Source organism: Equus caballus, chromosome 26 (assembly GCF_041296265.1).
Source record: "Equus caballus isolate H_3958 breed thoroughbred chromosome 26, TB-T2T, whole genome shotgun sequence".
Taxonomy (NCBI): Eukaryota; Metazoa; Chordata; class Mammalia; order Perissodactyla; family Equidae; genus Equus; species Equus caballus.
The window spans coordinates 48,323,407-48,344,723 of NC_091709.1; the positions used below are offsets into that span (position 1 = coordinate 48,323,407).

Consider the following 21,317-nt stretch of genomic DNA (forward strand, 5'->3'; position numbering starts at 1 on the left):
TCAACATAATAAAGGCCATATATGACAAACCCACAGCCAACATCATTCTCAATGGGCAAAAACGGAGCACCACCCCCCTGAGAACAGGAACGAGACAAGGATGCCCTCTATCACCACTCTTGTTTAACATAGCTCTGGAGGTCCCAGCCAGAGCAATCAGGCAAGCAAAAGGAATAAAAGGAATCCAAATGGGGGGGAAGAAGTGAAACTCTCGCTGTTTGCAGACGACATGATCTTATATATAGAAAACCCCAAAGAATCCATTGGAAAACTTTTAGAAGTAATCAACAACTACAGCAAAGTTGCAGGGTATAAAATCAATTTACATAAATCAGTAGCATTTCTATACTCTAATAATGAACTAACAGAAAAAGAACTCAAGAACACAATACCATTCAGAATCGCAACAAAAAGAATAAAATACCTCGGGGTGAATGTAACTAAGAAAGTGAAAGACCTATACAAGGAAAATTACAAGGCTTTTCTGAAAGAAATGGATGACGACATAAAGAGATGGAAAGACATCCCATGCACGTGGACTGGAAGAATAAACAGAGTTAAAATGTCCATACTACCTAAAGCAATCTACAGATTCAACGCCATCCCAATCAGAATCCCAACAACATTCTTTACAGAAACAGAACAAAGAATCCTAAAATTTATATGGGGCAACAAAAGACCCCGAATTGCTAAAGCAATCCTGAGAAAAAAGAACACAGCTGGAGGCATCACTTTCCCTGACTTCAAAACAGACTACAAAGCTACAGTAATCAAAACAGCATGGTACTGGTACAAAAACAGGTGCACAGATCAACGGAACAAAATTGAAAGCCCAGAAATGAAACCACACATCTTCTACAAACGAGCTGAGGGCATACAATGGAGAAAAGAAAGCCTTTTCAACAAATCGTGCTGGGAAAAGTGGAAAGCCACATGTAAAAGAATGAGAATTGACCATTCTTTTTCACCATAAACCAAAATAAACTCAAAATGGATCAAAGACCTAAAGCTGAGACCTGAAACCATAAGGCTTCTAGAAGAAAATACAGGCAGTACACTCTTTGACATCAGTATTCAAAGGATCTTTTCGGACACCATGTCTTCTCAGAGAAGGGAAACAATAGAAAGAATAAACAAATGGGACTTCATCAGACTAAAGAGCTTCTTCAAGGCAAATGAAAACAGGATTGAAACAAAAAAACAACCCACTAACTGGGAAAAAATATTTGCAAGTAACGCATCCGACAAAGGCTTAATATCCATAATATATAAAGAACTCACACAACTCAACAACAAAAAAATCAAACAACCCGATCAAAAAATGGGCAGGAGACATGAATAGACATTTCTCCAAAGAAGATATACGATCGCCAATAGGCACATGAAAAGATGTTCATCATCGCTGATCATCAGGGAAATGCAAATCAAAACTACACTAAGATATCACCTTACACCCATTAGGATGACAAAAATAACTAAAACAAATAGTAACAAATGTTGGAGAGGTTGTGGAGAAAAAGGAACCCTCATACACTGCTGGTGGGAATGCAAACTGGTGCAGCCACTATGGAAAACAGTATGGAGATTCCTCAAAAAATTAAAAATAGAACTACCATATGATCCAGCTATCCCACTACTGGGTATCTATCCAGAGAGCTTGAAGTCAGCAATTCCAAAAGTCCTATGCACCCCAATGTTTATTGCAGCATTATTTACAATCGCCAAGACATGGAAGCAACCTAAGTGCCCATCAACAGATGACTGGATAAAGAAGATGTGGTATATATATACAATAGACTACTAATCAGCTGTAAAAAAGAACAAAATCGTCCCATTTGCAACAACATGGATGGACCCTGAGAGAATTATGTTAAGTGAAATAAGCCAGATAGAAAAGGACGATCTCTGTATGACTCCACTCATATGAGGAATTTAAACCTGTGGACAAAGAGAACAGATTAGTGGATACCAGGGGAAAGGGGGGTAGGGGGTGGGCACAAAGGATGAAGGGTTGCATCTACAACACGACTGACAGACAATAACATACAACTGAAATTTCACAAGATTGTAATCTATCATTAACTCAATAAAAAATTTAAAAAAAAAATGCATGACATGGAATTCAGTGAGAGTCAGAGACAAAGCTGTTTCACAGTATTATAACAAGTGCTTAAAAAAAAGAAGACAAGGGGCCGGCCCCATGGCCAAATGGTTAAGTTCACACGCTCCACTTCAGTGGCCCAGGGTTTTGCCGGTTTGGATCCTGGGCACGGACATAGCACCGCTCCTTGGGCCATGCTGAGGCGGCTCCCAAATGTCACAACTAGAAGGACCCACAACTAAAAATATACAACTATGTACTGGGTGGCTTTGGGGAGAAAAAGGAAAAAATAAAATCTAAAAAAAAAAAAAAAGAAGACAGAGCAAGCCCTTGCATCTAGTGGTTAAGATTCAGCACTCTCACTGCCACGCCCTGGGTTCATCTCCTGCTTGTGGAATCATACCACCCGTCTGTCGGCTGTCATACTGTGGAGGCAGCTCACATAGAGAACTAAAACACTAACAACTAGGATACACAACCACACACTGAAGCTTAAAAAAACAAAAGACAAAGGAAAAACATGAAAATGCTAACAAAATCATATTTGGGTGCTAGGAGTCTGGGTGATTTGCTACTCCTCCTCTGGTGTTCTTCAACAATTCGACCAGTATTTATCGAGGGTTTCCTTCATACCTAGCACTATCAATGCTGAGAAAAACAGTGAAGAAAACAAGACCCCTGTCCCCATGGCCGACGTGTCAGGCAGAGACCAACACTGAACAAGTGGATACATACACAGCAGCATACACTTAATGGGGACAGCACGACAGAGAGGAAATGCACAAGAGAAGGACAGGGAGTGGACAGGGTGGGTGATCAGGGTGGCCCCTGCTGAGAAGGTGGCAGTCAAGCCAAGATCAAGAGAAGGTGATCACTGTATTGCTCTCTGAGGAGAAAGAACTGCAAGTGCAAAGGCCCTGAGGTAGGCGTGTGCTGGGGCTGGAAGGGTAGGAAGGCATCACTGCAGGTGGAGCTGAGCAAAGGGAGCAGGAGAGGAGGTCCAGGAGACACTGGGACCATGTGGACCACTGCTAGTGAAACACTGTTTTTCTAAAGAAAAAGCACTCAGATTTCCTTTTTGTTTAAAGTTATTGAAATGGGCACAAATAGTCAACATTCTAATATCATTAAATAATCATTTTAAAAATATTAACTATAAGGGGCCAACCCAGTAGTGTAGTGGTTAAGTTTGCACACTCTGCTTGGGCGGCTCGGGGTTCACAGGTTCGGATCCCAGGCGCGGACCTAGCACCGCTTATCAGGCCACACTGTGGTGGCATCCCACATAAAACAGAGGGAGATTGGCACAGATGTTAGCCAATCTTCCACACAAAAAATATGTATTATTAACTATGACTTATTTAGCAACTGTACAAAGTTCCCCAAGTGGTACGTTGTTAGAAATCTTTCCATTTGTTCCAGAATTTCAGTTCTGTTGGCAACTGTCAGATCTGACAATGAGCAAACTTATAGAAGATCTTTGCCTGGGATGTGATTATGGGTTCAGTCACTGTTTACAGGAAGACTTGGTGTGTGACCAAAGAGAGTGACTGGAGTCATAGGGCCCCAGGCAAGCGGCCAGGCATGCAGAGGCAGCCAGGTAGGTGGCACATCCTCACACCCCCGCAGCAGGTAGCAGAGCACGTGGGAGGCATGAGGAAGGCTCTCTTATCATCCCCAAGTGTTCTACGGGGCTGAGGCTGAAGACCAGACTTTGAAAACTCTGAGACCAATAGTTCACACTACACTCTGTGAAGCCCCAGGTAAGAGATGGTCTTCCCCCTTCTTTGTAGCCCAGCGCACAGAACAGCACACAACAAAGAGCAGGCACTTAAGACATTTACTGAAATGAATTGAGCATCATTGAGCTCACTGCACAAACTTAGATCAAGTACACTGAGAATTTCTAAGTGAGGAATTTTGGGCTGCAATGTTCGCATTTCGGTTTCTTGTTTCCATGGAGGATGACAGTGCTGAACTCAAGTTATCTTTCTAAAGAGATTTCTCTTACGTGAACTATAAGAATAGTATTTTCCATTGCATGGCCTTTCCATCAGTGACCAGTGGTGCCAAATCCTGAAAACAGGGTAACACCAGTAACCCCTCAGGGGGCTGCCACAAGGGTTGCACAAGAGTTAGCCTAAGACCTGCTAAAATGTTCTTGGAATAGTGAAGCACCTAAATATCACAAGTGACAACCTGCTTTCTTCCAATGCTGCAAGTACAGTGATGTTACTCACCTGATTAAAGTAACAGTGTAATAGACAACCGTTCAGATAAGAAGCTGACTGGACCAGTTTGAAAAATCTCACAAAATTGTTACTATTCAATGCAGCAAAAGCCTGAACAGCAAATTTCACTTCAAAGGAGTTTCTAACAGCAGGATGGAACTGTTGCACTTCTCTGTTAATTAAAGCAGACAAAAAGAATTAGAATTTTATTTTTAACTAGACAAAATTTCCATGAAAATAGATCTGATTAAAAAACTAGATTTCAACCATACTGAGAAAGAGGATCTTAATAGCGACATGTGCCATTATATTCATAATTTACTAACGCCAAAGCTGCCGCTCTTAGGCTGGGTTGATAATGAAGGTTTTCTTTTAAAAGGTGATGAATAAAGTAAACAAGCAACAATTTAAGAACTGATTATCAAAGAGTTACTTTAATGCCAATTGACTGCCAGCTGTGTTTGACCACAAGGTCTCAGAAAAAGTTAACTGTGTTTCGTTCAGAAATAAACTTATTTGAATGAATTATTCAAGATAGGTGACAAATGCCTATCATAATGTTAAAAGACCACACAGCCATTTCCCATAACTAGTATATCTCCAAGGCTTAATTTTAAAACTTAAAATCAATCACACATCTAGATATACTGCAACAAGATTCTCGGGGAAAATACTAAGTTAATAAAGAGTTTCGGCATAAATAAGGGAATCTTGGAACCAAAGGGGACAGTGGTTGTCATCAAGTCCATTTACCAATGAAAGGAACAGAGGCCCAGGGGACACTGCCTTATTTTTCACATTAATATCTACGTATGTATCAGGCCAGGGTTTAACATTCATTCTTACCTAATATCCCATCTTTACCATTTTTGTTTCACACAATTTTTTCCTCTTCTATTACTTAGATCTTTGATGAGGTGTGTGCGCACATGTGTACGAAGAAACACACCTGATCCAACAAACTGCTAACAGCCCTGGTAGAGCACCCTGGCATTCCCTGTACTGTTCACATGCCTATTCTGCTCATCAGGCCAATTCCTTCCTCATTTTCTCTTGTTGACGAGAAATTGTTCTCAGAAAGGATTCGGAGTCTACTTTAGATATACTGGTGTCGGTGTGCATCCCCATCCTTCTGCTCCTGGTGGCTCAGCTCAACAGACTGTACAGCCCAACCCAGGTTTCTTACTATAAACATCCCAGTACTCAATATGAGAGAGAACTCAACGCTATCTGCTACTACTAATCCTAACAGCTCTTTTCCTGTTTAAACCTTGCCTTTCCATACATCTTAGGCTAGCTTTCAAATCTGAAAATTCACCTTAGGATGTCCCCCTTGTTGAGATTGAGCAGAACATTGTAGCCCTGGAACTCTGCTTCGCTGGCACAGAAGACTCCCTTGTTTCTCAGGTCCTGGTACATCTCCTTCAGACTCTGAAGGCACTTGGTCATGTTCTCATTGTTGATCTTGGCATCAAAGGAGGACATGGGCTCCTCACACATGAAGTGAGCACAGTGGATGTGAAACCGGGTGCACTTCTCGATCAGGGACACTGTCATGGGGTCGCATAGGTGCTGCTGCGTGATGTCCTGGCCATGAGTGAGGGGAAATATTATATATACACACACGCACCTCATACACACCCAGGTGGCCTTGTAAGCACACATAAGCCTTATATACACATGGGTTTCATATACACACAGGTCTCCTGCACATATTCCCATGCATAGAGAATCAACTATTAGAAAAACGACACTTATTACCCAAATTTCTCATACTTCAATTTGAAACAAAGCCCATTAAGCACATTTTAATAGGACTTTGTAATGACTTTAACAGTTTTTGTTACAGATGAATTGTGACTGAGTGAAATGAAAAGGACTCTCAGGTTCACTTTGGAATTTACATGCACTCTCTAGCTTCCTGACAGGAAGTGGCCAATACCTTCCGTATGCCCCGTGTGCGGTTCCACACGAAGTCATACCAGTCCCGCAGGCTGCCCTCCTTCTGGTCCATGATCTGGGTCACCAGGTAGTCCATGGTCCTGCTGAGCACTGCCGAGGGCCGCAGCTCATGTGGCAGGGGCTCCTCCTGATCTGCTGAGGAACGGCTGTACTCCTTCACGGCCGCCGCGTGGTCCACCTGAGGACAGGGAGTAGGGACAAGCTGCTGAGTGGCAGGTGCTGGGCCAGCCTCCCAGCAGCAGTGCCTTAAAATAAGGGGGGGAATCACACACACTCATACAAGAGCAACACTACAGAATACAAGTGTAAAATTTCTGTTTGAAGGTGACAAATTCAAAGACAAAATAAACTGATAATCTTGTTTTTGGCAAATACGACAAGGAATGAAGATACGAGGCCATTACATCAAAAAGAATGTAAGTGAAGAAGTGAATCAAGAAAGGATGTAAGTGAAGACCCACCTCCTTGGCTCCAAGCACGAAGGTGTAACAGATAAAGGACTTTAAGGCATTTTGAACGCTCTGAGCTCAGACACCAGATTAAGTCTACAAGGCCCAGAAACAAAATGGAACCTGCAGTGAAGAGTGAGGGGCATAACAGCAGCAGGGGCCTGCTGGGGCTGGGGCCAGCTGCCGCAAGATGCCTGGAGTTGCATATTCCACCTGCAAAAAGAGGCTGAAGACACACAGCTGAGGGCAGAAGTAGAGAGGTCCACAGGACCAGGCCCTGAGCACCCACTACCAGCTGCCATCACTGCCTCCTACGGCAGGAGCCCTGGGCCTGTGCCATGACTGCTGCTGCCAAGCTGGGGACGCCGCATGGGCAAAGGCAGCCGTAAAACCCCCGGCCAGGAGAGGAGGAGAAGTCAACAAGCAAAACTAACAAAGAATAAAAGCATCTAAAATGGTGTAGATTTCCAGGGAAACAATTTGGGAACATGAATGGACACATGTTCAGGAATCCTAAGAAAGATCACATCCTCTGAGGTAGCACCTTAATTCTTAGGATTTATCCAAAGTAAGTAATCTAAATACCCTAGCAGCATTACACACATGTCCAACAGAATTATTAATAAAATTGAAATATCAGTAACAGGCTATCTAATAATGATTGCAAAATGGGGAGTTCTGACAGAGCTACATAATCAAATAACATGCCATCATTTAAAATGGCCAAGTAACCTCACACAAGGTTGCTCAGCACACACCTCAGAACACAAACGATCTTAAGGATTGTTCACAGCACATCCCCACCACCCTATAAAGATAAACACCCGAATCAAGTATCAATATGCACAGAAATTACAGAAGAATCAGCCTCCCCTCCCTTGCACATCCCACCTCCACCTGGACGATTCACTACAGACAGCTGGAATACGGTCTGGGGAGAAACCCCAGGGGGATGTGGAGCTCCACCTGGTCAGTCCCTGGGACCACTTCAAATACGCTCAGCTGGCTCCGGGTCTCACGCATGTACCGCTCCTTCTCAGGACACATGTCTGGGCATGTCCCAACAAAAGTCCGCGCTTTGTCCAGGTCAGTTCTTTTCACCCGAGCTAAATGACGTCAAGCAAAAAGTAAGAGTGTACCAAACAGTTACTAGGAACCCAGAGAAGCGCATCTTCATAGTGATAAAAGGAAAAATAAAAGTAAAAACAAACATCACACACAAATTACTAAGGAAAAGAAAGAAACATTTTTAAATTTAACAATCACTGGGCCTTAGAGAAAGCAAAGCACAGCCTGTCACACGGGGGACGAGGCATCCAGGTCCATGAAGACCCAGGCCTTCCCTCCTCAGTACTCGGATCCTCACTGCACACCACAGGCAGGGGCACACGTGTGTTCCCAGCTCCTGTAACACCTCAACGGCAAACAATCACACTGCAGGATGTGTATTAAAAGGATGAACTTATAAAGGTAAATACTCAAAACATACCAGTAGTCTAATACTCTCAGTAGTTCACTATGTTTTTAATATAACAAGAATCACATAATGGAAGTTACCTGGGTCCTGAGCTGAATAAACCACTATTATTACGCACAAAATTAAACAGTTATAACAGTATCTTTTAAACGAAATGGAATGCAACAACTTCACAACTCAAATATACACATCTATTTTTTATTTTGAAAAATTCCAATACGTACTAATGATTTTATTTGGAATATAAAAGTCACCATATCAATGATATAATGTATGATGGCAGCTTTTATTACTGTGTTAAGGAGGCACTGTGATTATTCCACTTATTCACAGCTTTTAAAAAGAGGAAAATCCTATAGCTAAAATTTAATTTTAAAAAAACTTCGCAAAGAAGAGCACATGTGCTTTTTCCTTTTATTTTTGGTCACCGCACTTTTTTTTTTGAGGAAGATTGTCCCCGAGCTAATATCTGTGCCCATCTTCCTCTATTTTGTATGTGGAATGCCTCCACAATGTAGCTTGATGAGCAGTGTATAGGTCTGCACCCAGGATCCGAACCAGCAAACCCCGGGCCATCGAAGCAGAGTGCACAAACTTAACCACTACGCCACCAGGCCAGCCCTCACTTATTTTTTTATGTTAAGAGAATACTTACTTTTTGAATAGGTAATACATTCACATGGTTCAACAATCCAAAGGTATAAAAATGTCGAAAATGGGACACCCAGCATGCCCCCCTCTCTCTTGACAATCAGAGTGAGCAGATCCTTTTGCATCTCCCATAACTATTTTATGCACACCTAAGCAAGTATACTTACATGTACACGGTAAGTATATGACACACACACACACACCTTTCTCCCTTTTTTGTACACAAATGGTAGCACACTACATACTTCCCACATCTTGCTTTTTCACAAAAAGCCTTGATGATTTTCCATAAAGAAACTGCAGTCTTCTTTCAGGCTGTTTAGAATCCCTGTGTGGACAACTAGTTTCCAATCTTTGTCATCACAAACGACCTTGTGTACGAATCACACACACATGCACGATGTTTGTGGGGTACACTCCTAGACATGGAATGCCAGGTCAAAGGCATGAGTTTTCTTAAGTCTCAAAGATATTACCAACGTGCACTCCCCCATGGGAGCGCAGTTGTTCACAGCCTGTCCAAGGACGCAGCCCCAAGCCGAGCCTGTGGGGTGAAACTTGCATCTCCACTGTGGGACAGCCAGCCCACGACACTTCCTTTTCTGTGACCTTGTAGACCCCTTACTCCTCTCCCACTGCATTTGGTCTTTTTCACACTGACTTCTACAGTACTTTCTGTATCAGAGAATTCAGCTCTTTGTCTGTGTTTTGAGTTACAGATTTTTTTCCGCGTAAATTGACATTTCATCCTGAGCTTTATTTGTGGTGACTCTGTCAAACAGAAAATTTTGATTTTTTTTACACAAGTTTTCCGAATGTCTAAAAATTGCCCTTTAACTTGTTCAATTTAACGTGAATCAATGGTTTAGAGACTTTCTTACAAAAATAAAGTAAAATCGAAAACATATTTGCATTATATCCATGCCTACACTCACCTTTCAGGAGACTAGTAAACAACAAAGATCATATGTAAGACATCAGAGGTCCAAGACTCAACAACAGTGGAGCTGCATGGACAGGGGTCACTCCCCTCCCTCAGGACTCCAAGGAGATAACTTTATCATGACGTCAGCAGGTCACCTCTGCCAAAACAACCCAACATACCTTGCCGCATGATTCTGTCCCTCTGGTCAAGCAGGCGGTACTTCTCCTCAGATGTCTCAGCCACAGTGCCTATGAGGGTGCTGAGGGAGGACACACACGGCCCAAGACCCTCAGAGCCCTCAGAGCCCTCGTCAAAAGGGTCTCCTTCAAACTGGTGGGCCTTCAGAAGACTTGGCTTTTTCACTGGAGAGCTACAGAGAAAACAACACATTAAGGGCCGTGGATCCAGCACGCATTTATATCATTTCCACATCCAAACACTTCCCTTATCTTTCAAGGTTTTCTGCTCCTCTCAAGCTGATAAACTACAAGCACTGAAGTGCAATGAGCCTTGATAATGCTGGTGATGACAAAGGTGTTAGTCATATTATTCACGGTGATTTTAGAATTTTGAAATATTTTATACATTTTGAAAATGAGATGAGCCCATTTAAACAGCTGAAGTGAGTATCCGTAGATTTCTATCTCAAAGAAATGAAATTCAGCCTGAAAAAGACAACACTTGAACACTATGAGGGAATATCAGGCCTACGTGTTTTCACGTATAACTTCATTTCAGCAGAAAGATGTACTAAAAAGAGCTGGGCGTTCTCTCTCAGTTTTCTGTTCTAGTCAACATTCTGTGAACTTGAATGTGGAAGAAGGTATGACTGGTTGAGCGAGATGGGAAAAGCACAAGCAAACCAGCAAATAAATTACTAACTACAATGGGGAAAGTGAGGAAAACAATACACTGGCTAAAATATGTGAAGGAGGACATTACGGAAGACCTGTCACAGCAGCCTGATGTGAAGAGGAAAACAGGGTCACATAGGGAGGGGAGGGGAGACAGATATGCCCACACAGACAGAGAAGTTGTGTGAAGTGCACCACCACACACCAGCTGACCTGAGGGCTGCGCACACAGCTACCCAGTTATAACATAGCCAAAAAGGAGACTGCCTCACTGTGAAAAGCTGGACTTACGAAAAGTCACATGGCAAATCACTAGAAGTGGTTGTTAGGAACATGTGGTTATTACAGCCAGTTAGATGTTTCAAGGGGAAAAGTTATTGCTTCTACATTTATGCATCAGGTGGAACTGCATGACAGCAACTGCATGGGATGTGGGACCAAGGTGACAAGCAAGGAGCACCAGAGCCCCTTCGCGGCCCTGGCAAGTGGCTCTTACGGTCACCCTTGTGACCCCCCCAGTTCTCCTTCCCCCGGGTCCTCTCCCTCACCATGTCCTCCTCTCTGCCTCCCCGTCATCCCTTAGTCTTTCTCAGGCTGTCAGCACATCACCCCACTTCCCATGCTTGACTGCTGTGCAGTCGCTCCTGTCTGCAGACATTAGAAGTCAAAGCGCCCACATGCTGTGTAAAACACAGTCACTGGGATGGATCGGCCACACCTCTTATTCAGGAGGCTACCGGCTGCAGCCCTCCCCACAGGCTTGCCAACAGGGGAGTGCTGGAAGGGTGTGTCCTCGGTGCCCTCGCCAGCTTCACTGTCACCTGGTTTCTTCTCCTTGAGGGAAAAAGGTTTCTTGTTGGGACCTAAGGACGCCAAGAGTCAGAACAGAGGTTATGATAGCACAAGTCACTTGACACAAGACTTTCTCACTTGCTTTTTGAGAAAGTAAAATTATCATTGTTACAGGAGGTAACAAAGTAGCACAAGGAAACACCACGAGACAGGAGGATCCACACAGAGCCAGTCCCCCACGGCCCTGCAGAAGGGGCTCCCACTCAAAGCTTCAAGGGTCTTGTAAACACAGCATTAGAGACTGCAAAGAATAACTAAAAACTCACTTATTTTCTTCTTGTGCCAAAAGATAGCCATGTCTTCATGCAAACCTTTTCCCTTCTTCCTGGCCAGAGCTGCAGAAGCCTGGAAAATAGTCCACAATACAAAGTATGAGGACATTAAGAGACGAAAGCAACTGAGATTAAACACTCAAATGCACTGCACAGACCTCTGTACAGGAGCGCAACGCCTCCACCTATACGTGTTCTGACCACATCATCTGCCTCTAGCTGTGGCAGCCACAGCCCTCACCTCCCTTACCTGGCTCACAAGCACGTATTTCCTCTTCTCCCTTTTGAAATTAATAACTTTACTGTGGATAGAAGCAAGAGGCTTGGCCTCGTTGGCATTTGGTAAGATGATTCGCACCATCCGATTACACACACAGCAATGGAAAGACTGCCAAGTCACACTTCAACACAAAAGGAAGCTGCAGAATGATACATGTGTAACACAACTGATCACAAAACACAAAACCGACTAATATACCTACAGATAGACCTATGAAAATGTCTAGAAAAATACACACCACACTAGGTAACCATGCTTGCTCCTAGGTAAAAGGAGAGATGGGGTGATCAGAGACCTTAGCTTTGTACGTATACATGAATTGATTATGATAACAGTGTATTTATACATTATATATTTGTTACATAAATATGTTTTAGGGTTCTGCCAGAAGAATAAGCACACTGCAATAGCCAAAGAATAACTTTAAAAAAATGAGGATTACCCTATGACCCAGCAATTCCACTCCTAAACATATACCCAACAGAACTGAAAGCAAGGTCTCAAAGAGATGTTTGCACACTCCATTCATGGCAGCATGATGGAAGAAGCAAACAACCTGAGTCCATCAACAAATGTGTACATAAACCAAATGAGGTACATTCATACAGTGGAATAATATTCAGCCATAAAAAGGAATGAAGTACAACCACACAGATGAACCTGGGAAACATCAGGCTAATTCAAACACATCAGGTACGAAGGACAAATATTGTATGATTCTGCTTATATCAAATTTTAGAATAGGCAAATTCATAGAGATAGTGAATTAGAGGTCACCAGGGGCCAAGGGAAGGCAAGAATGGGGAGTTACTGCTAAACAATTACAGAGTCTCTGTTTGGGATGATGAAAAACTTCTGGATATAGATAATGAGGATGGTTGCACAACACTGTGAATGTAATCAATGCCACTGAATTTTTTTTTAAATCCATAGGAAGGAATAAGTAGCAAAAGCCCTAAAACTGTGCATACATTTTGGCACAGACCGTCCACTTTCAAGAATTTAAACAAAGGATATAAACTAATCAGAAGTATATGAGCAGCCGGCCCCATGGTCTTGTGGTTAAGTTTGGCATGCTCCGTTTCGGCTGCCTGGGTTCAGATCTTGGACACAGACCTACACACTGCTCATCGAGCCATGCAGTGGTGGCACCCCACATAGAAGAACTAGAATCACCTATGACTAGGATATACAACTATGTAGTGGGGCTTTGGGGAGAAAAAAGAAAACAACAAAAAAAGAAAACTGGCCAAGTAAGTAAACAGGATAGAATGCCATGGAGCATTTAACAATCCCCTTCTAATCTAGACTATTTGATTTCAGAAAATACTAAAGATTGCTACACGAAGAGGTTACCAAACCGTATATGCAACCTGATCCGACTTGTGTAAAAACAATGTGACTACATATTTGCAAAGATATTAACCAACATATGTACAGTTGATATCTTAGAATTATGGGTGATTTTGTACCCCCTCCCATAAGACTTTCTGGTTTTCTTCCTTACATTGACAGGCAATTATTTTTCTCATTTAACAAAAGTATAAAAACATGCTCTGTACTTTATAAATTCCTACAGAAGCTAATTTTTCCCCACAAGAATATTCAGAAAAAAATTATAAAGATATAAAACTACATAACATGAGCAGTCCCTAAATGTGTACACACTACAGCCAATGTGTTATATCTGTATGTACTTATACACATGTTGAAAGTCAAGATAGAAACCAAATAACAGCAGTTATCTTGTAGGACAGGATTACAAGGGGATTGTACTTTTTCTGTACTGTTTGAATGTTCACAATGATCATATACCATAACCAAATAAAATCAAAAACAAAACAAGAAAATTCACTTTGTGTGATGTGTGTGTAATGGGTGTGTAATGTAATGTGTGTGTAATGTAAACATGTGTGTAATAGGTGACAGAGCCACTCCCATGCGTTTCAGAGGAATGACTTCATGGGAATCACTCACCCTGCATTTCTAGAACACTACATTCAATAGAGATTGCAAGCTTTTCACAAATGACTCCAGGTTGTGAAATAGTGCATTTCAGCCTCCCCAAGTTAAAAATAAGATATTATAGTAGTGCACCATATTCTAGCAAGTAAGTAACTATGATGAAAAAATAGGTTTTAGGAGGGGCGGAACCAAGATGGTGGAGTGAGTGGTCTTCTTTGTCTCTCCCCCTTCGAATCTACAATTAATTGGACATTCACCAATTAACAAAGGATATCCAGATAGCATCTCAAGATGCCTAAGAGACTAATACTGCTATACATCGGAAGGTTGATGGACTTCCCCCTGGGAGGAGGTGGAAATAGGTGAAAACTCTCCAACCCCCGGACAGCTTAGTACCTGCAAGAGGCTCTCTTCCAGCTGACTCCCCAATAGCATCACCACGCACCAAGGGTGGGAGTGTGCACTCACCAGCAGAGCGACAGTGGAAATAGGTGACAACAGCCCTACCTAAGCACCCCGCGATTCCACCTAAGCCCAGGGGGGATCCCGAGGGTCCGCACCCACCGGCAGGGAAGGCCTCTGCTCGCCATTGGCAGGGAGGCCCCGCCCAGAAACCAGAACAAAGGGAAGCTCCCAGAGAGCGGATTCCCCGGCTCCGCACCAGCCCGCCAGCTGCTGCTGGGCCCACGGTCTCTGGCCATGCACAGGTCGGTGCAGGGGGCGCCCAGACTTCCCGTGGACGTGCTTGGGGAGTGGGGTGAAGCTCCAGCACCCGGTTCTGTGGCCCAGGGGGAGGCTCCAGGGTCCCGCACCCCCCCCGGCAGTGAGGGCTTCTGCTCTCCATTGGCAGGGAGGCCGCGCTCAGCATTCGGAATACCAGGAAGCTCCCTAGAGCAGAATTCCCCACAAGGCAGCAGTTTGTCAGCCGCCGCCAGGCCCACGAACTCTGGCCATGTCCCAGGCAAGGCAAGGGGCTCCCAGAGATCCCATGAGACTGGTGTGGGGCAGAGTGGAGCTCCAGTGAAATGGATACATGGCCCAGGGGAGAACACCAGGTTCCTACAGCAGCCTCAGCGAAAGCCTCTGCATAGCACTAGTGGAGAGGTCCCGACTGGCAATCACAAGGCTGGAAGGCCCTGGGGCAAAAGTAGCAGAGCTAGGTGAGCTAACGACATACTGCAGAAGATACCCACAGCTCTGCTGGGACAAGTGTGATTTTGTGGGCTCTGTCAGTGATAAATCTGCGATTATAGGTGATCCTACTCCCAGTTGCTTGGAAAGCCCATAACACCGCTGCAGACTCCAAGGAGGGAGCGCATCTAAGTGGGCTGCAACAGTAGGCACCAGCAGCCTGAGGCCCCCTTGCGACTGCCCCCACAACTGACGAGGGACCCCACAGGATCACTGTGACTACAAGGAGGGGTCCAGGTCCAGTCAGTAACAGATGGCAGGGTTCCTGGTTGCTGCAGTCTAAACAGCTGCTCCCCTCCGACACGAGTCACAACAAGTGGAAGCAGCGACTAAACTCTATCTCTATGCGGAGGCACAAATCCACGCCATCAAGCAGTGTGAAAAAATACATTAAATCTCCAGAACAGAAGAAAAATGATAAGCATCCAGAAAACAATCCCAAAGACAATGAAATCTATAACCTAAATGACAATGATTTCAAAACTGCCATTATTAAAAAACACGACGAGTTAAAAGAGAATTCAGATAGACATCTCAATGAGTCCAGGATCTATGTCACAAAAGAGCTTGATACTATAAAGAAGAACCAATTAGAAATACTGGAGATGAAGAACAAAATGGAGGACATTAAGAAAAATCTGGCCTCTCTGAACGGTAGCGTCGATAACATGGAGGACAGAATTAGCAATTTGGAGGATAGGAATACAGAAATGCTGCAGACAGAGAAGGAGAGAGAACTAAGACTAAAAAGAAATGAGGAAACTCTCTGAGAATTATCCGACTCAATTAGGAGATGCAACATAAGGATTATAGGTATACCAGAGGGAGAAGAGAAGGAGAAGGGGACAGAAGGCCTGTTCAAGGAAATAATAGCTGAGAACTTTCCAGACTTGGTAAGAGAGATGGAACTGCATGTGACAGAAGCCAATAGATCTCTACACTTTATTAATGCAAGAAGACCAACCCCAAGGCATATAGTAGTGAAACTAGCAAAAGTCAATGACAAAGAGAAAATACTAAGGGCAGCCAGAAAAAAGAAAATAACTTACAAAGGAAACCCCATCAGGTCGTCGGCAGATTTCTCAGGAGATACCTTACAGGCTAGAAGAGATTGGAATGAAATATTCAAAACTCTGAAGAACAAAAACCTGCAGCCAAGAATACTATACCCAGAGAAAATATCCTTCAAATACGATGGAGAAATAAAAACTTTCCAAGATAAACAAAAGTGACGGGAGTTCATCGCCACAAAACCTCCTCTTCAAGAAATGCTCAGGAAGAACCTCATTCCTGAAAAATTAAAACAAGGAAAAGGGTTACAAAATCCAGAACAAAGGAGATAAGCAGAAGGACAATAACAGAAAGTAGCAGCTCTCCATCAGAACAGGTTAGCAAAACTTAAATAAAACATTAAAGGTAAATGGAACGGAAACACCAAGAATAAACACAATCTACACATTTTAACCACAAACTCACAACACAAAAAAGAAGAGAAAAAATAATCTGACAATAACAACCTAGAAGGGGAAGAGAAAAGGGATGGAACGTTTTAATTTAAGGAAATAAGAGGCTATTGGAAAGAGGACTATCTCATCTATGAGATGTGTTATACAAACCACCTGGTAACTACTAAACAAATAACAAGAATAAAGACACAAATTACAAATAAGAAGAACGACAATACAGAAATTTACCTACTTGAATTAGGAATCCAAAAATCATGGGACGAGAAACAAAGGAAATGCAAAAGAACCAGAAAACAAGTGATAAAATGGCAACAGTAGGCCCCCACGTTTCAATAATCACTCTAAATGTAAATGGACTGAACTCTCCAATCAAGAGGCACAGAATGGCAGGATGGATCAAAGAACAAGATCCAACAATATGCTGCCTCCAGGAAACACATCTCAGCCCCAAAGACAAACACAGACTCAGAGTGAAGGGATGGAAGACAATACTCCAAGCTAATAATGAACAAAAGAATGCAGGTGTTGCCATACTTCTATCAGACAAAGTAGACTTCAAACCAAACAGGTAAAGAAAGACAAGGAGGGGCAGTATATAATGATAAAAGGGACGCTCCACCAAGATGACATAACACTTATAAATATATACGTACCTAACATAGGAGCACCAAAATTCGTACAAAAACTATTAACAAAACTAAAAGGAGACATCAACAGCAATACAATAATAGTAGGGGACCTCAACACCTCATTAACACCAATGTACAGATCATCCAGACAGAAAATCAACAAGGAAATTATAGAATTAAATGAAAAATTAGATCAGATGGACCTAATAAATATATATAGGACACTTCATCCAAAAACAGCAGGTTACACATTCTTCTCAAGCGCACATGGAACATTCTCAAGGAGAGACTATATCTTGGGAAAGAAAGCAAGCATCAATAAGTTCAGGAGGGTTGAAATAATATCAAGCATCTTTTCTGATCATAACGCTATGAAACTAGAAATCAACTACAAGAATAAAGCTGGGAAAGGAGCAAAAATGTGGAGACTCAACAACATGCTACTGAACAAACAATGAATTATTGAAGAAATGAAATATTATCTGGAGACAAATGAAAATGAAAACACACCATACCAAATTATTTGGGACGCAGCAAAGGCAGTCCTAAGAGGGAAATTCATTGCAATACAGGCTCATCTCAATAAGCAAGAAAAATCTTACATAAACAACCTCAAACGACACCTAACAGAATTAGAAAAAGAAGAACAAACAAAGCCCAAAGTCAGTAGAAGGAGGGAAATAATAAAAATTAGAGCAGAAATAAATGACATTGAAACAAAAAAGACAGTAGAAAGGATCAATGAAACAGAGAGTTGGCTCTTCAAAAAAATTAACAAAATCAACAAACTCTTAGCCAGACTCACTAAAAAAAAAAAAAGAGAAGTCTCAAATAAATAAAATTAGGAACGAGAGAGTAGAAATCACAACAGATACCGAAGAAATACAAAGGATCATAAAAGAATACTATGAAAAACTATATGCCAACAAATTGAACAACCTAGAAAAAAGGATAAATTCCTACACTCATACAACCTCCCCAAACTGAATCAGGAAGAAACAGAGAATCTGAATAGACCAATCACAAGTAAAGAAATAGAAACAGTAATCAAAAACCTCCCCAAAAATAAGAGTGCAGGACCAGATGGCTTCTCTGGAGAAGTCCACGAAACATTCAAAGAAGATTTAATACCTATCCTTCTCAAACTATTCCAGAAAATAGAGGAAGATGGGGCACTCCCTAATACATTCTATGAAGCCAACATCACCCTGATCCCCAAACCTGACAAGGACAACACAAAGAAGGAAAACTATAGGCCAGTATCACTGATGAACATAGATGCAAAAATCCTCAACAAAATTTTGACAAACCAAATACAGCAATACATCAAAAAGATTATACACCACGATCAAGTGGGATTTATACCAGGGACACAGGGATGGTTCAACATCCACAAGTCAATCAACGTGATTCACTACACTGACAAAATGAGAAACAAAAACCACATGATCATCTCAATAGATGCAGAGAAAGCATTCGACAAGATCCAACATCCATTTATGATAAAAACCCTCAATAAAATAGGTATAGAAGGAAAGTACCTCAACATAATAAAGGCCATATATGACAAACCCACAGCCAACATCATTCTCAACGGACAAAAACTGAAACCCATCCCTCTCAGAACAGGAACAAGACAAGGGTGCCCACTTTCACCACTCTTATTCAACATAGTACTGGAGGTTTTGGCCAGAGCAATTCAGCAGGAAAAAGAAACAAAAGGAATCCAAATAGGCAATGAAGAAGTAAAACTCTCGCTGTTTGCAGACGACGTGATCTCATACATACAAAACCCCAAAGAATCCATAGAAAAACTCTTAGAAACAATCAACAGCTACAGCAAAGTTGCAGGGTATAAAATCAACATACATAAATCAGTAGCACTTCTATACGCTAACAATGAACTAACAGAAAAAGATCTCAAGAACTCAATCCCATTCACGATCGCAACAAAAAGAATAAAATACCTTGGGATAAATTTAACCAAGGAAGTGAAAGATCTATACAACGAAAACTACAAGATCGATGACGACATAAAGAGATGGAAAGACATTCCATGCACATGGATTGGAAGAATAAACAGAGTTAAAATGTCCATACTACCTAAAGCAATCTACAGATTCAACGCTATCCCAATCAGAACTCCAATGTCATTCTTTACAGAAATTGAACAAAGAATCCTAAAATTCATATGGGGCAACAAAAGACCCCGAATTACTAAAGCAATCCTGAGAAAAAAGAACAAAGCTGGAGGCATCACAATCCCTGACTTCAAAACATACTACAAAGCTCCAGTAAGCAAAACAGCATAGTACTGGTACAAAAACAGGTGCACAGATCAATGGAACAGAACTGAAAGCCCAGAAATGAAACCACACATCTATGGACAGCTAATCTTCAACAAAGGAGCTGAGGGCCTACAATGGAGGAAAGAAAGTCTCTTCAACAAATGGTGCTGGGAAAACTGGACAGCCACATGTAAAAGAATGAAAATCAACCATTCTTTCTCACCATTTACTAAAATAAACTCAAAATGGATCAAAGACCTAAAGATTAGGCCTGAAACAATAAGTCTTCTAGAAGAGAATATCGGCAGTACACTCTTTGACATCAGCTTCTAAAGAATCTTTTCGGACACCATAACCCCTCACGAGGGAAACAATAGAAAGAATAAACAAATGGGACTTCATCAGACTAAAGAGCTTCTTCAAGGCAAGGGAAAACAGGATTGAAACAAAAAAACAGCCCACTAATTGGGAAAAAATATTTACAAGTTATTTATCCAACAAAGGGTTAATCTCCATAATATACAAAGAACTCACACAACTCAACAATAAAAAATCAAACAACCCAATTACAAAATGGGCAGGAGACATGAACAGACATTTCTCCAAAGAAGATATACGGATGGCCAATAGACACATGAAAAGATGCTCATCATCATTAATCAGGGAAATGCAAATCAAAACTACACTAAGATATCACCTTACACCTCTTAGAATGGCAAAAATATCCAAGACAAAGAGTGACAAATGTTGGAGAGGCTGTGGAGAAAAAGGAACCCTCATACACTGTTGGTGGGAATGCAAACTGGTACAGCCACTATGGAAAACAGTATGGAGATTCCTCAAAAAGTTAAAAATAGAAATACCTTATGACTCAGCCATCCCACTACTGGGTATCTATCCTCCTAAGAACCTGAAATCAGCAATTCCAAAAGTCCCATGCACCCCTATGTTCATCGCAGCATTGTTCACAATAGCCAAGTCATGGAACCAACCTAAGTGCCCAGCAACTGATGATTGGATAAAGAAGATATGGTATATATATATACAATGGAATACTACTCAGCCATAAAAAAGGACAAAGTCGTCCCATTCACAACAACATGGATAGACCTTGAAGGTATTATGTTGAGTGAAATAAGTCAGACGAGAAAGATGAACTCTGTATGACTCCACTCATAGGTGGTAGTTAACATATGGACAAAGAGAACTGATTGGTGGTTACCAGGGGAAAGGGGGGTGGGGGGAGGGCACTAGCAGTGAAGTCATGTACCTATAACTTGACTAATAATGATGTACAACTGTAATTTCACAAGGTTGTTAACTATCATAATCTTAATTAAAAAAATAAAAAATAAAATAAAAATGCATAGCTGAGGAAAAAAATAGGTTTTAAAGTGACAAAGTTCAAGTGACCTTTTGTTGGGAGTACTCACATGATCAAAAAAATACACCACGGCGAGCTTCTTGTTGCGCCTGATGTAGATGCGCTGCACTTTAGCAATTTTGCCGAAGTGGTTCTCCAGAATGGTTCTGTCATTGAGATAGTCGGGGATGTTCTTGCACTGGATTGCTGTGACTTCAGCAGGAGACAAGCCCCCAAGACTCTCTGTGCTCTCACTTCTTTTACTCTGTCGCCCAGGAGTTCCTCTTAGAGAATCTAGGGGATCAAAGAACAGACACAGAAACCTATTGGAGGGAATGTTTTCAAACAACAGGAAGCTCTA

General features: G+C 42.0%; 1 protein-coding gene across 4 annotated transcripts in view; it reads right to left on the minus strand.

The window, feature by feature from the left end:
- Positions 1 to 21,317, minus strand: part of MCM3AP (minichromosome maintenance complex component 3 associated protein) — a 57,139-nt gene that overhangs the window by 33,555 nt on the left and 2,267 nt on the right. For all 4 annotated transcript variants that reach the window (XR_011433047.1, XR_011433048.1, XM_070252637.1 and 1 more), the window contains exons 3-10: positions 21,027 to 21,250; positions 11,769 to 11,847; positions 11,369 to 11,513; positions 9,976 to 10,166; positions 7,710 to 7,849; positions 6,275 to 6,472; positions 5,651 to 5,919; positions 4,342 to 4,504 (exon numbers count right to left, since the gene is read on the minus strand). Coding sequence is in view for 2 of the 4 variants with exons in the window: in XM_070252637.1 (XP_070108738.1) it covers positions 4,342 to 4,504; positions 5,651 to 5,919; positions 6,275 to 6,472; positions 7,710 to 7,849; positions 9,976 to 10,166; positions 11,369 to 11,513; positions 11,769 to 11,847; positions 21,027 to 21,250 (1,409 nt within the window). In the remaining 2 variants the exon portion in view is untranslated. The remainder of the gene's footprint in view (positions 1 to 4,341; positions 4,505 to 5,650; positions 5,920 to 6,274; positions 6,473 to 7,709; positions 7,850 to 9,975; positions 10,167 to 11,368; positions 11,514 to 11,768; positions 11,848 to 21,026; positions 21,251 to 21,317) is intronic.